The following is a 16646-nucleotide window of genomic DNA, read 5'->3' on the forward strand; positions in this document are numbered from 1 at the left end:
TTGGTGATGTGATCATCATCATTCAGGCACTTTATCTTGGGAATTGACTACTTTCTTTGCTAGGTCAGAACAGTCATCCTTGCACTCCATCCACAAATATTGGGGGGGGGGGCTCATTTCTCCAGGCTGTAATCCTGTACTTGGTGTGTAAGACTGGGGAAGGGGGCTTCTTTCTTCAATAGAATTCAATACTGCCACTATAGCGCAGCCTGTACCTTAATGGGGGGGCTGGTACTCATCTAAATGTATGCTGTAGTGGGAAGCCAATTTCTTTTGGTGTTGTTATAGGGAGGGGGGGGGGGCAAAGAACTTATAAGAACATTGCAACAAAAATTGAATCACAAAACAGTTTTATTCCCTCCTGCGAAATCTTCACAACAGATTTTTTACAACTTAACACCTTAACCATCAAGGACTAGCACAGCACTAAAAGCCCAACTCCACTTGCACCGGTTTACCATCACCGTTTTGCTGCTTTCACTGAATTTGTGGTCATTTGATTGCTCAAGCAACTACTTTCAAATAAATTAATGCAATGCTTGTGAAAGCTGGCTACTTCCCATACTATTCACTGCTGTAGCCGAATCAGGACTTCAGGACCTTTACTCTTGTTCTCAATATCATAAGTACTTATGACACTTTGATCAAATGACATACAAACCACAAGATAGTACACAAGAAATACGCCACAGTTATGTATCACATCCTAAGGGTAATGGTAATGTAGTGACATCATTTTGTTTGACAATAAGTGTAAGAAAAAGTTCCAATATTTGGAACGTAAACATAATTTTTGCGCTTAATATGCTCCTGAATACATATATAGCAAACAGTTGCCTTTGCAAAAACAGATATATTTTGCGATGAAGCTCCTCAATTCTTGCCGTGGAAATTTTCCAGTTTACAGTCATTTACGACTGTGCAATAAGAGTAACGCCAACAGATAGAGCCAAAACAATAATGGCCGCCAGGAAGTATTTCCAATATTTCTTGCAGAAGCCAGCTTCTTCCACGACTTCCCTCTGCTTCCTTGGGCGATGACGCCCCCGTCCTTTCATCTTTCGTTCAAAGTCTTCAAGTTCTTTCTGCTGCTTTCTCAACTCTTCATCTTTCTTAGCCTGCTCAGCTTCTTCAGCAGCCTGTAATTCAGAGATAATTGATCATAATGTGAAGAGAAAGCCATACCAGTTTGATTTTTTGTTAACAGATTTTTGAATCCAAAGACACTGATTATAATACCGGCAAAATAAAAATATCAAATGAAAATCCTGTGAATTTGTAGCAATTTCCCATTGATAAGCTTATGATGCTCTTTCGAATTTCAAAAACCAGCATAAAAAGTACCTTTTTCTTGCTTTCCTTTTGCTTCTCACATGCCTCGTCACATGGGAGTTTCGTCTTCCCACTCCGTACCTCACAGCATGGGAAGTTCTTCTTCCTCCGCCGACACTGGCAGCGCAACGGTGTATTTTCCCGACATTTCTCACTGGAAGCACAGTCACCCGGATGGCAGGTCAGAGTGCAGTGATGGCCACATGCCAGCTGAAAAAACAAATACAAATTTCAACTCATTGAGTGCCAAAGACCCGCTCAAGTTAACATTGGCAATTTCTCCACTTAGTTTAGTATTAAACGACACATACTCTTCTCAATCAAGTATGGTCAATTTCTAAGGATTGACATTCTAAAATACCTTGGTACCGTAAAGTCAACTTTTAAATGGAAACTGCATAAGCCTCGTTCTGAGAGCGGAGTGTTTTGGACACGCAACCAAGATGCTCTACCAAAGTTCCCTCGGGTTGCACTAAAATGTGGAAACCATGCACACGTCACGTCAAAGGAATTTCACCTCACTTCAGAAGTTTGAGGCTCTCAAAACACTGCTTCAAACACAAATCAGTCAAGGAAGCATCAACCACCCTAAGTTTTTTAATGAGCACTACACATATTTGCCGAGAAAAACGCTCCAAATAGCCCATTTGCGCGGATTTTAGCATCACTTGAGCGAGCCGATGCGGACTTCCTATGCGCGCTAACATAATGTAAACAACGGCGCTACCGGCGCTCCGGCCGGGCCGGCGATGGATGGAATTTGCCAAATTCGCACATATTCAAGTTATTTTCGTGGCCTATCTTTTTAAGTTTGAGGTATTTTAGAATAGAAATTGAACCCTCGGCTTCGGACCTTGGTTGAGTTACCAAGACACTCTCGGGTGGAGCTAAAATTTCGTCCAAACCCTCGCCTGTCGGCTCGGGTTTGGACTGTATTTTAGCTCCACCCTCGAGTGTCTTGGTAACTCAACCAAGGTCCTCCGCCTCGGGTTCAATTCCTTAATCCTAAATCACAGATTTTGATATTCATATATATACATTCAAGCTATTTAAGGTCAATAAAGGAACTTACTGTTTTTGGACATGGCCCACCACACGCTTTTAGGTCGTCTCGCATGCTCTCGTCCGATTCGATCCATTTGTAGCATTCGATATGGCGGACAACAATCTGACAGTGACATCGCATGCGGATCATCTGACAACATGATGGGCAGTCCTCAGGATGACAAGGAAGTAGACACCCGTGTCCGCAACCCGGTGCTCGGGGCTTCGAACATGGTTCTTCACACAAAGCACAATTCTTTCCGCTCTGAAATAAAAAGATAAACAGTGTTCTGTACCCACAAAACAAATGTCTCTCGAAGATTCGTTTTGTGGACTGTGAAAATTATTCCCTAATGCACCGTTTCTTCAATGTATAACTGAAGTAAGTATGCTTTTCTATAAAGAAAATAAACAAGGAAACTGACACATTTACACATTTTGTCTTAAAATATTGAGAAATATCATCTACAGCAAGCTGTTTAACTGACCGTCATGGAATCTTTTGCTCCAACCACCTCATGGCATTCCAAGCGACATGAATGATTACCGCAGGGCAGCTTACGGCCACATGGCCCGGTACAAGAAAACGGCTTCACCTCCGAGCAGGGCAAATAGCAAGTCTGAAGCAAAGTTAGTCAATTAGGAGTGATGAACAATATTTAACCATCTACCAGCCATAAACACAAGCCTACACCCATAGTAATTGACGATCCATTAGCATCTCTTCGGTATGGTCCAGGGCTTCAGTCATCATAAGTGGGAGGTTGTGAGCTTGTTGTCTATAGTAGGATAAACCATCAGTGTTGACTCTTTGGGTCTAAACTCCCAATGAGTGCATGTAGATCAGCTCGGGCGATTGCACTCTAATGACACCTTATCACAAACTTAGTAGCACCCACCTCATGTTTCCCTAAACACTGAGCTTGTATTGGAACCTGGCAAGGGGGGCAAGGTTTATCAATTGACTCAACCCGCATTGGTGGCAGCTTCTCCCATGGCCCAGATCTTACAACCTGAAAAACAAAGACGATATGATTAGAAGAAATAATCTTCTTTGCATTTGATATTGGCCATCAAACTCCCACAAAGATTGCTGCTGGGGCAAGTTTATCCAGCAATCCCCATTCCTTCAGTAATCAGTTCCGCTCCTTCTGGACACATTCTGTAGTCCCCGAGGTGAGAAGTCAGGGCAATTTTGTAGTCTGTGGACACTGTGTAACATTTGTACATGACTTACAATTAAAACAACAAAGTATTTCTTACCTTGTCCTGCACTTTAGCTAAGATTCCTGAGTGACAAGAACTGGGACATTTATGATCACATTCGGGCAGATCCTTATCACATGTCTGCCGACATGGCGGACAATTCCCAAAATGGCAGCGATGGGGTTCTCGACTAGGATGGTGGCAGGTTGGCGGTATCCTGCAGAAGTCCAAAATAGTTTGATTAGTTTGATAACTATAAAACTGTTGCAGGATGGAACTCAGAAGAACTGAATTTTGAAGCAACTTGACAGTTCACTGCCATTTCTTAGCTTTTTCATTTTTCAACAGTTCTGTTACTCATTATTCCAAAATAACACCTGCATTTATAGCCAAATTTTCAAAAAATTTAAAATACATACTTGCACTTTCCCCGGCAGCGAGGCGGTGGTGTTGTTTTTTCTCTACCACAAGGAATTTTTACGACTGTGTGGCCACAGAAGCACTTGACCTGAACTGTCAGGGGGCAAGGGTAACAACGCCCTAAAAGAAACAGATGGACGATTCACAGTTTCCAACAGAACTTTTTGCTTATGTCACTTTGTAGCAGATCAACAATTTGGACACTCTACCATATGGCCTTCGGATGGAACAAAACTACTGCCACTGCTACTCGGTGCTGACTGTCTAGGGTGTTGCAATATTATGAGCGAGACGTGACACAAATATTTTCAAATTTTTGACATCATTTTCTTGCATACCCGAGTGAAAATCAGTGCCACCTATTGGTATGCCAATACCCTATAGCAAGTCCTAGGCTGAGTTCAATTGTAGGACTTACCTGTGTGGCACCTGCTTTTACATTTATGGTTTTTACATCCGAGGTGCCTGCCACATTGCTGATCACATGGTGGACACTTCCCATCACAACACTGGAAGAGAAGATGGGACTTACATTGGTCAAGGGATTGGTCATCATATGTTTAAAAGAATTTTATCCATGTGCTATGACCAAATAACGCGACTAGCAATGAGATAGAATTCCTAAGCTCACCTTTTTCTTACACTGGTGTCGTCCACAGTCCTTCATCTTGTTACAGCGAGTCTCACACTGATAGTCCTTGTAGCACTGGACCTCCTTCTGACGGGCACCACACCGACATCGTTTTATCATCATTTCACGACACTGATAAGAAAGAAGGAATTCATTCAACATTCAATACAACGAGAACTTCAAAGGTCATTCCCTCCACATTATTTCACTGAACAGTGAATTGTGAATTTTATGCAAATCTCACTACACCACTTCATTTAAAGAATGAAGCAATTGAGAATTAGTGTCTTGCTCAAGGATGCAAAGACAAAACAGCGGCGATCTTTCCAAGAGACATCGAACCCACAACCTCCTGATTATGAGTTCAGTGTTCTGACCACTTTGTCACCGATCTCCCTGATGACTTACTGTGCCACAAGGTCCATAGTGACATCGCTGGGCACACAAATGAAGTCCACATTCTAATGGTTTTTCACACGTATCGCCACATGTTGGAACATCTTCTGTGCAGGGCAGTTGACTACCTGCAACAAACACAACACAGGTGATTAGGTAAGAAAAAATCAACCAGTTCTAGGGAGGGACAAAACTTAATGGAAAAGATTAGCTAGCATTGAGCTGAATATGTGCCAACACAGGCCATAATTGATAATCTCTGCAGCTAATCTGAAACTTCTCAACAGGCCTTACCATATCCAGCAGTCCAGAACTTGTCATCAATAACCTAATGGAAAACTTCCAGGAACAGTCTAGCAAGGAAGAGAAGTACCAGCTACCAGCTCTAAACCCCAGGACCTTAGAGGTGCTGATGGACTGTAGTAGACTTAATGTTCCCAATGCATACAAACTTACTTGACTTTCCGCAAGGGCATTTCCTGTCAACTGATCTCGGACAGGGACCACACTTCCCAGCATGGCAAACCTCTTCACAGGTATGGTTGCCACAAGAGAGAACTTTAGTGCAGACCTAAACATGAAGAAGAGAAAATATAGGTCTAATAAAACAGAATCTCAGAAGAGACTGTACATAGCTGTCCGCAAAATTCCTTTTCAATTTTTGCAAAGTTGAATTTGCTTCTTATATTTCTTTTCTCTCACCTCTTCACATTGCCAATCCGGACTAGAACATTCACGACTTGTTTCATTCTTCCCACAAAGACATTTCTGGTCACTCGTCTTCAGGCACGGTGGGCACTCCCACTCGTGACACGGCACCGTGCATTCATGGTGTCCGCAAGCCAGAAGTCGACTGCACGGCTTGCCACAGGACCATGCCTTGGCCCCGCACCTCCGGGCCAGAGGGGAATGTTGTCCACAATGGCAGCTCACATTTACAGTCTTGGGACAGGGAGGGCAGGGACCTTGAAGTTAATAAGATAACACATTAAAGATGACACAGCTTGTAATAAAGGACCAGATCCCTGTCTATCCTTTTACTACATGCTTTTACACTGCAACTTGCGTAGAGGGTGGCTGGGAAGCTTAGATATAACCGATCGGGGACATCCTTGCGGTATCTTAGTGACCATGGCCAGTATCAAAAGGGGTTACAATCTGGAGGTAAATCTAAACTCTAACTGAACAGAGAACATACACTTCACTCACCTGGATGACATGGGAGAACACAAGAATGTCCACATGAAGGTTTGAGAGCTTTTCCACATGTCTCTCCACAAGAATGAGGTGGTAACCAAGGATCGAACTTAGGTTCGCACAACTTGCCACAGAAGCACATGTACTTGGTGGGACACTCACTCTGCTCATATTGGTTGCGGCATTTGGGGCTGAAAAGTGATGGAGATATTACAGGCTCTGTCCTTCAAAACATCATCAGGGTTTTTGTATCTGACCTTTGCCTATATACATGTATGTGTGAAGTACATTAGTACCGGTAAATGGCCAAGTGTAATTAGTACAATGAGAGGAGGTAAAATATATCTGGATCATATTCATGCAAGTTTAAGTGACTTGACTCACAGAATCCAGGGTATTTGGTTTTAGATCTTCCAAGGGCCAGACAAGCAGAGACCAGAGCGCCAGGTCTCTTCTAAAGAATAAGTTTTGTAACAATAAAGAAGTTTTCTCACCAAAACCAAGGCAGATCTCGATTTGGGAAATTTTCTTCTGACAATGCCGTCTGCTGGTAGACGCCATCTTTCACCCACTTCTGTATACACTGGATATGGAAGATGCAATAACAACAGGTACAGCTCCAAACCTGAGGAGAAAGAGGATAGAGAGGATGAGAGGACAAAAGTGGAAAGGCAGTCTGGGTGTTAAATACAGTAGAATCACTTAGTCCTATTATATGCTATATACATGTATTGTCAAAGTTCCTTCTCTTCTGACAATGCTTGTTCTTCAAAAGATGTGGCGATTGGAGCTAAGCGACTTGCCCAAGGTCAAAAGCGATGTGCAAATGCTGAGGCAAATCACAAGCCCTATACCTTACCAAGACCCCCTCCCTCAACCACTGCTACTTACAGCCTCTGTTTTCTTGATACTCTCAATGCAGATGAGGCAGACATTGGAACCAGACTTGAAATAGTTGAGGAGGACATCATATGTGTTACCAAGGATACTAGCATCACCATCACCTGTCAAAAAAAACACCTTGTGGTAATAAACATGAAAAATAATTTATTTTGCCTCTTTCCTGATCACTGCCCCTGGTGGTGGAACACTGCTGTGGGGAAACAAAGCCGACAACAGCTGAGAGCTTTTGAATATCAAGTTTCTTAATTAACTATTTTTTCATTTCAAAAATCCACTGACAGCTGCTTTAGTTTTAGTTTTAACACCATCAATGGCATCAGGTTTAACATTTTCTTGCCTTCCATACCTTGCCCTCCAGGAAATGACTTCACCATCGAATCCAATATCTTAGCACCATGATGCTCGTATTCACCATCGTCATCTTCGTCTGATGAACTGGAATCCTCGTTCAAATTATTCAGGTGTTTATTGACTGATGCTTTTATCTTTGCACTGGCATCACTAAATCTTTCTTCGGCGCTTCTTGTCTCTTCTTTCGGTGCACTTGTGCCTGGAATGATAAAGGACGCAAGGTTTATTTGATACCTATACCAAATCTTAATTCAATTGGGTGATTTTCTTGACTATGAATCAGTTCTCCTAATCAAAGTTATGAAATTGAAATGAATGGTGATCAAGGTGATCAAGGTGGTAGCATTTTTTGTGGCATTTGTTAAATTACCACAATTTTGGACTGTAAATTGCAAAAAGAGACCCCCCCCCCCTCAAGCCAAAACCTAGCGACAGGCATAGCATCATAACGTCATTACTTTTTTAGCCCCAAAGTTATCTTACCAAAAAGTACGTAATTCTTGACTTACCACTAAAAGTATTATGACTGTTTCCTCTCCCCCGACCATGGGCAAAGCTTTGTGGGCCGGCATCTTTGGCAGCACCAGCAAATGTTGACGCTCTTCCTCTCCCTCTGCCAAGGTAAACAGGCCTTTCATCCATACTACAACATGAGTAAAAAAAATTGCTAATAAATAAAGAAAGTTTCAACACTTTATTACCATTCTCTAAGACGTCATAGACAGGCCTATCAATCAATCATCTCACTGTGAACAGACAAACGTCAACAACACACTACACAGAGAACTAACAGTAACACTACTTTAATCATCTGGACAGCTTATGACATCTCGACTGACTTACTTCAGAGCTTTGACACTTCTTTAATAACTGGACACGTTAATTGAACAATGACAATAGTTCAGACTGCAGAATTAGGAGATAATCTAAAGAAAAACATATGAAAAAATGCTGGCTGACCCTTTCATGGGCGCAGCCATATTGCAAATTTAACCCAGGTTGCAGGGCCCTTCGATGTACATTTTGTAATTGCTAACTACGGGCACTGGTCTCCTGGGTTCTAGAGAGCGATAGGACGTCTTCTTATTTTCTTATTTGTCTAATTATGGCTTAAAACATTGCACAATTATTATCAATTCATCTTAGATATTTTTTCCTCAATACTGTCATTTGTTTTTTTTGAGAAAAGACTTTGATGAATTCTCAAAATTTTAATTTATTTCTTTTATGCTGAAAACCAACAGCACTTTTCAAGAGACGACGTATCAGATATTCATTAAAACGCAGCAAAATCACAAATGTGTCCTTTCTTTAGACAGCTTTTGAAGCAAATACGTATTATCAATCTCATTCACTTGTTTTGTTCTTTTGATTTTGATATAGAAAGTAAATTAAAAGTGGTCGAATAACATGAAGTTCTGCACAATTTCCGTATCCGCCATAAACTGAAAATTTTCAGCAAAAAAGTTTGAGATGCTTGCCTCCAGTTCAACCTAAAATAACCTCCCCATTTTCATTTTCATGTTATATGTTGATGTCAAACAAGAGAAAACATTTTGATTAATAGCTAAAGCTTCTTATGAGTTCAGACGAAAAGCGTGTAGAGGGCATTGAAGCCGACGAAGCAGCCGCAAGGTAAACTGCTTTTTCATATAGTGAATAGTCACCATGCAAATTTGCACAGTCCCTGTACATTTCTATACATGCCTTGTCTGTATGTCATCCATTCTAAAGATTTAGATTAAAAAAATAGTTTGGTGTTGTTTTTGGTATCGCAGTTCGGGTTAGGTATTTGCATTTCTCATCAAAATTCCTGCTGTATATAGCATACTTTTATGGTGAATTTCGAAGACTATGACGTCTATGAAGGCGAATTGGCTTACCCGGTTTTTGCCTTGACCAGTTAGGGGTAGGCCTAGACCAAGAGAAGCTTGCATCGCATTTCTTTTATATGTTATGATTTATTTCTTCCAGTGCCACCAAACCTCCAGCTTCTGCTTCTACTGTGTCTCCTGAAACTGAAAGAATGTGAGTATACCGGTAGAACCAGCAAACCATCTGTCTGTCAGACCAGGGATGGATACATACACTACGGTACAGGGGAGTTCAAACCCCATCCTTAATAATCAATGGGCCTGGTTTAGTTTAAAAGTAACTCCTTCTAGATGTAGGGCTTAAATGTGCCTAACCGATTGCCCTATAGCTTTTGGGCACTTCTTGTGGTGTCCTGAAATTGCATCTCAGGGGAACAAGATAATAAGTATTCTTATTATGGTAAAGAATGGTAAAATTGACTTTTTTTCTACAAATTTAGGAAGCGTGCTGCGGCTAGAGAACTCATAGAAAAGTATTATTACCAGCTGACTGATGGTTGTGGCAATGCAGACTGCACCAACGAACATTGTGCTTCCAGTAGTCGTTTTGTCCTCCCTAATATAACCCGTAATCAAGCGGCAGTCCAGGCCTTGCAATTTTTCAAAGAGAAGGCTAAGCTCTGCGAAAGTAACCCTCCATCAAAGGTTGCCAAAGTGCCCGAGACTGTTGAGAATGTGAAGGAAAAGGAAGCTGACCGACCATCGACCTCAACTTCAACTGCTGGAAGCAGGAACAGCTACAGGGATCATGTTCTAAAAGGTATGCCAGGGCCAAACTTAAGTTTCTTTTCGTTAAATCTGCCTCTGTTCTTGTCTCAATAGTCAGTGTCAGCAATGATGAAATCAGTTGCACTGAATTTAAGTAACTTCAGACAAAGCACTTGTTATTCAGGTGTCCGAACAAGAAATGGTTCTGGTATGTGATTAGGTGCACACCAGAATCGTACCCCATGTATATATTTCTTGTCTTGTGAGATGCTTTAAAATGTCTGTTCTCTAATCTTCAATTCTCTTTTCAGTTCCTAAAGAAGTTCCTTGCATTGATGAAGAAAAGCTGCTCGGGATCATTGAAGGTTGTCGAGCATCAGACAACTGGTCACTCCTGATAAAAACTGTGGGTATGATATTCAGCAGTCCAGAATCCCTGGCGAAAAGTTTCCTGAAAAAGAAACCAGTTGCAGAGGAGGAAAGTGAAGAGGTGCAGAAGAGCAGTGATGAGGGTGGGGGCTGTGTTGATTCTGAAAAGGAGAAAAGAAAGGATAGCGAGTCGACTGAAGAGGATAGTGCCAAGGAAGCAAAGTCTGCCTCCCTACTGCAAGATCCAGATAAAGATGTGATGTCTGATGATGAGACTACATGTACAGCGATATCCGGTGCTGATCAGTGGGAAACGATATCAGAATCGTCAGAACCGGGTCATTCTGATATTGACGAGACCGGTATCCAGCGCATTGAACTTTCCGGGGAAAACCAGGGTGAGCGGGGTGATCCCATGGAAACCAATACCAGTTTTGACCAGACGCCATTGGGAGAGAGGTCATCTGCTTTAGATGGATTGACGTTAGATCTGGAGTCGCTAAAACGGACTTATAAAGTTTGGTTTGGGATTCCTGATCAACCGTTTCAGAGTGCACTAATAAATGCACTCATTTCACTTTCGCGAAATATTGAATATGATCTGCGGTACCAGAAAATGTATGAAAAGGATTGTAATTATATTAACATATTTATAATTGTGATGGAAATACCTGACCTGCATAGTCCGGAGTATTTAGAACAGGCCTTCGGTAGTTTCTGCAAAGCTCTTGGTGCTTTACCTGTCAAAGCCCAGGGGCACTTGGCAAAAGTTTGGTCCGAATTTCCCAAGGCTCGCTTACAGGAGATGGTTCAATCCCTACATCAGATGATAACAGTCAAGGTCATAACTGGGCAGTGGACACAGGTTCATAACCTACATGATAATGATGTGATAACGGGCGCTACACGAGTCATGAAGGTGCTCTATTACGCCAGCATTCTTGGCGGGGTCATGGACCCTCCTGACTTAATCGCGGCAGAAAAAATAATGAACGAATCAATCGGTGAGTCTCTGCAGGACCTACTGCAAGGGGCAGTGGCACATGAACCTAAAGAACAGAAGGAACAATGGGAGGACCCGTTGGCAAAAGAACTGGGGGTATCAGTCTTGGACTGCAGACAATCTTTGATACCCTGGGATGAGTTCATCAATGATCCACTTAACGATCAGATCGAAATGGATAAGGACTTCATGCATTACAGAATTGTAGCGAGCAAATTTTCTTTCATGACACATTCATTCATTCTCTCAACTGCCACGAAAAATTTAGGCATGTACTTTGACAATCGAATTCGTATGATAAACGAACGTAGGACTTCTTGGTTACAAAGCATTGTGCATGGTGCACCTTCTATGCCATATTTACGGGTGCGGATTCGGAGAGATCATATTATCGATGATGCACTTGTTGGGGTGAGTGTTCAGTGAATGTATCTTTCAATCAGAATGGGCTGTCGACTAATGATTAATTTGTATCTTCCTTTTGACAGATAATCATCCAGTGTTGTGAATCGTTTTTTGTACTTCAGAATAGCAAAACAATGTCTCCTGAGTTAAGGCCCATAAAAGGCTTTTAAACCTTTTAAAGGTCTGATAAAAAGCAACGAAGAGTGCGTCTATGATGTTTTTCCTGGATTTTTGAATGCGGCTACTTACTCTTATTTATTCGTTCATTTCTAGCTTGAAATGGCAGCAATGGATAACCCAGCTGATTTGAAGAAACAGCTCTATGTTGAATTTGATGGCGAGCAGGGCATTGATGAGGGTGGGGTGCAGAAAGAGTTCTTCCAGTTGGTTGTAGAGGAGATATTCAATCCAGATTTTGGTAAGTTTGAAAAGAATTTGACTGATCAGTGAAGTCAAGCTTTATATCAAGTATTTCCCAGATTCCCTGCAGCAACATCGATCAAATTTTTTGCTCAATGCTCAGGAATATTCTCTTGCTGGTCTACAAATATTTTACAAAAACCAAGACGTTGAATAAATATTGTCTTATTTTAATGGATTAAATAGCAATAGTTGTCGATTTCAGGCATGTTCACATACAATGAAGACACCCGATGCTTCTGGTTCAACCCCACCTCGTTTGAGAACGACGGCCAATTCACGCTCATTGGAATCGTCCTTGGTCTTGCCATATATAACAACGTCATATTAGATGTTCACTTTCCTATGGTCGTCTATCGGAAGCTGATGGGCAAGAAAGGAACGTTTTTCGACCTCAAGGATTCGCATCCCGTAGGTGTTCACTGTCTTCCCTGACTGCTTTGAATGTGTCAAGCTGAAACGTTAGAAATAGTGCCACCTTTGGGCTGCCCCATTCGTTTTCATCAAAAATAAGTGTTCAGACCTCCCTGAGGCATTTTAACCATCATGCAATGGACCCAGAAATCCTTTGAGATGCATTAGTGTCTATAAACTGTGAAAATATGACTTTTTTAAACGTATCCTGCAAAAGTTGAGGCACTAAGTCGAGTAGTTCATGATAGTCTGAAAGTACTTCTCTTCACATTCTTCCTGTTCCTTGTAATCAATATTTTGAACTCCATTAACTTGTGATATTTCTTCGGCAGGTGTTATTCCAGAGTCTGAAGGAGTTGCTTGACTATGAAGGAAACGTTGAGGAAACATTCATGCAGGCGTTCCAAATCAGTTACCAGGATGTGTTCGGTACCAACCTGACCCATGTTCTCAAAAAAGATGGCGAACAAGTCCCTGTGACAAATGAAAATAGAAAGGTAAATTTTATTTGCCATCTTGCACATCTTAGAAAAAGGAGTTTAACTAAGAAAATTGCCAATTGACTTTGTTAAATCATCTTCTGTATTTGTGTGTTTTTAGGAATTTACCGATATGTATGCAGACTATCTCCTGAACAAGTCTGTGGAGAAACAGTTCAAGGCTTTCAAGCGTGGATTCTGTATGGTGACGGATGAGAGCCCTCTCAAGATGTTGTTCAGGCCGGAGGAAGTTGAACTACTTGTCTGTGGAAGCAAGGTAATTCTCTTGGGATTGAATTGTTCCATTCTTCTTTTCTTTCTTGATGAGTCATCAGCCAATACTGCTGTAATGCTGTAAAGTTTGCTCTTTGAGTTACCTATATATTGAGAATAACCTCGCACGCAATATTTGCTCTGTAAGTAAAATCTGTTCATCAAGCAATTCAGGATTTTTCTGTTACTTTTCAGGACTTTGACTTCAAGGACTTAGAGCAAGCAGCTGATTATGATGGCGGATACACATCAGAATCAAATACCATAAAGTAAGGCGATACTCGATCATCATTTCTGTCCACCCCTGATAAGAGCTGTGTACTTGTTGTTTTAATTTTACACCTTTTTGTCTGAAATTGTAAAATATTTTGTTGATTTTCTAGGTATTTCTGGGAAGTTGTACACAAATTTAGTGATGACCAGAAGCGGCAGTTGCTGCAGTTTACTACGGGAAGCGATCGTATTCCAGTAGGAGGCCTTTCAAAACTCAAGCTGATTATCGCAAGGAATGGACCAGATACAGACAGGTAATAACATTGCCTTTGGGGCAGAGCAAATAAACACTTCCTGATAAGGCCTTCAATACATCTCCATCTTCTACATTTGCTCAGTGTTGGCATTTAGTTGTGTGCCACAACCGTTTGACACCAGTTTTGTTGATTGGCCCAGTGACCACATCTTCAGTTACCTCAGCACAGGCTAAGATTCAGGTTTGCATACCACTGTAGTTGTATTTTACAACTTTTTAGGTCGCACAGACCAGATCTAGTTTGCAAATGCTACCAAACCAGCTAAACTTTGATGGCTGAAATACACCAGCCCGTCACCTTCATCTGATCATGCCTCTTCTTCCATTCCAGACTGCCAACATCCCACACCTGCTTCAACGTGCTACTTCTTCCCGAGTACACATCCAAAGAGAAACTCGAGGAACGACTACTAAAGGCCGTTACTCACGCTAAGGGATTTGGAATGCTTTAGAGACAATCATAATACAATACACTCGGCTCTGTCCTGTTCATTAGTGGTCTGAAATCAGTCCAAATCTGAATAAGATGTAAAGGCCTGTCTCCACATTAGAACAGGCCGCATATCACACTCAAGACCATTGTTATTTTATGTTACATTGCCCACAAAAACGGTATTGTGTGTAATATGATGTGTTAAACACTAATGCTGATGGTGGCCATATCTCTTTTTCAACCACTAGCTTGGTTGTGTGAAGATTTCTGTAGCACCTTGGCTTTAAAAGTCACCTCCTGCTGGACTTTGTCGGTATTAGTATGGCCCTCACGAAGAATAGGACAGAGCCCTGGTTGCAGACCAACTTGGTAAAACCCTCTGAAACTAAACACAAAACCACCTACAGGTCGTTCTTCAAACAATTTAATCTGGTCAGATTTGGGATCAAAAGGAAGGTAGCCTGGACAAGGCCTTCAGATGACTGTGATGCTAAACAACACACCATTATGGCATGACAGAACATGTAGAGTGATATGTAAAGACGTTGGTGCTTGTGCCATTGTATCATAATATGTGTAATAAGAACGTTTTTTATATGTTTGTTATGTTGTATAAAAAATTGGTGTACATTCTTGGTTGTATGTACAGGGGCTGATCACTTGACATATTTTGGAGATTGGTTTTGTACATGAACATGTACATGTACATGTATTGGACTATTTTACCACTTAGTTGTTAAGGTGAAGTTTAATTCAAAACTTTGTGACTCATCAGCTTATTTGCAAACTCTGCGAGAATACAACTCCCGCAAAGATTTGTTTATTTGCAGTATTTGACTTTCCTAGTCAGGTGTACTGGCATCCTTGAGTTGGAGCAGTGAGTGATAAGGTCAATGCAACCAGTTGGAGTGGGACAGCCGTTGGGTTTAAATTTGTGTATGCTTGTAAATATTGCTGCTTTGAACTGTGGATATTTTCTTGACGACGTGGATTGGGATGGGAGAGACATGTTCAGAATTCATGAATCTTGTCTGAAACTGGACACTTTAGTCTTAAACTAGTACCACATTACATGGTCATGGTGTGCAAAAATACATGTTTACCCATAGATAATCAATAAATCTGAAATAATTTATCTTTTGGTACGTTGCTAATTGTTTGTACGTGTTGATGTATTTGTACAAGACACCCGATGCTGCAGGTTCTGTATCGTCGATGGACAAACTACAGATTAACATGGCCATGTTCTGCTGTATAGCTCTAGTTTGTTCACAGTGGGGTTGTCCGATGAGATGTGTGCAGGTTTGGGCATCAGAACAAGAGAAGAATGTGAATTGGTATTTAGTGCCGGGGTCAACACTCATTATTTGGCCTTTTACCTACAAAACATAAAACTTTGTGTTTAGAATGCAAAGGAAGATAAAATTGTTGATAAGTTGTAGCTAAGGTACCGTATATGATAAAGATAATAAAGATTAAAATAATCAAAACGACTTTTGTGTCTCATTGTTTTAGCAAAGTTGGCAGTGTGTTGTTGTAAGATTGTACAAGACACCCTTGCATATGAGAGCGGGATCTCATCTGTGCATGACAGGAGTTGATCTCCTTCTTCAAGGAGGGTTAACACCTTCAGCGCCAGTGTTTCACTCCCAAACATCCCCTTTTCAGATCCCCGACCTCCTAAAAATTCCTGGTGTTGGAACAGCTTTATTTTGTATGTGGGGATTTCGGCCACGAAGATCAGTGGTTTGGTCTTTTCAGTTCGTCCTTTGCCCTGCTGGCGTAGTTCTTTCATGAAGTCCATGAGACTCCGATAACCAGCTCAGCTCAAGAGGGGGGATTTCGGCCACGAAGATCAGTGGGTTGGTCTTTTCAGTTCGTCCTTTGCCCTGAAGATGGCGATGGCATAGTTCTTTCATGAAGTCCATGAGACTCCGATAACCTGCTCAAAGAGGGGGGATTTCGAACACGAAGATCAGTGGTTTGGTCTTTTCAGTTCCTATCTTGCCCTGAAGATAACGATGGCGTAGTTCTTTCATGAAGTCCAGGAGACTCCGATAACCAGCTCAAAGAGGGAGGATTTGGGCCACGTAGATCTACGTGGTTCGGCGCTGAAGGTTGGATGATGAATTTAATGTCCATTCATGTGTCAATCGCATGCGATTCTCGTCGATCATTAAGTGGTGGTGTCCTTCCCATTGTAACATCCATGTACCATGCACATCAAGCAGTCCTTTTGTCCGCATTGATGTCCTTCTA

At 41.5% G+C, this 16646-nt stretch overlaps 2 protein-coding genes across 2 annotated transcripts; one reads left to right on the forward strand and one right to left on the reverse strand.

The window, feature by feature from the left end:
- Positions 1-333: 333 nt before the first annotated feature.
- LOC135493169 (NF-X1-type zinc finger protein NFXL1-like) lies at positions 334-8461 on the reverse strand. Its single transcript, XM_064780191.1, has 18 exons — positions 8324-8461; positions 7990-8123; positions 7476-7679; positions 7118-7230; positions 6721-6851; positions 6239-6417; positions 5732-5994; positions 5486-5600; positions 5042-5157; positions 4634-4765; positions 4421-4511; positions 4002-4122; positions 3640-3799; positions 3276-3389; positions 2865-2996; positions 2405-2641; positions 1345-1542; positions 334-1139 (listed from the first exon to the last, which is right to left on the reverse strand). The coding sequence occupies exons 2-18, from the start codon at positions 8120-8122 to the stop codon at positions 912-914; spliced, it is 2667 nt and encodes an 888-aa protein (XP_064636261.1). The 5' UTR covers position 8123; positions 8324-8461; the 3' UTR covers positions 334-911.
- A 421-nt stretch (positions 8462-8882) lies between these two features.
- Positions 8883-15877, forward strand: LOC135493168 (ubiquitin-protein ligase E3A-like). The gene is made up of 11 exons (XM_064780190.1): positions 8883-9115; positions 9455-9508; positions 9795-10114; positions 10374-11845; positions 12113-12257; positions 12465-12670; positions 13006-13170; positions 13274-13429; positions 13621-13694; positions 13809-13952; positions 14286-15877. Exons 1-11 carry the CDS (start codon positions 9060-9062, stop codon positions 14404-14406), a joined length of 2913 nt encoding a protein of 970 aa, XP_064636260.1. The 5' UTR covers positions 8883-9059; the 3' UTR covers positions 14407-15877.
- The last annotated feature ends 769 nt before the right edge of the window (positions 15878-16646 follow it).

The sequence above is a fragment of the Lineus longissimus genome, chromosome 9, assembly GCF_910592395.1.
Source record: "Lineus longissimus chromosome 9, tnLinLong1.2, whole genome shotgun sequence".
NCBI lineage: Eukaryota > Metazoa > Nemertea > Pilidiophora > Heteronemertea > Lineidae > Lineus > Lineus longissimus.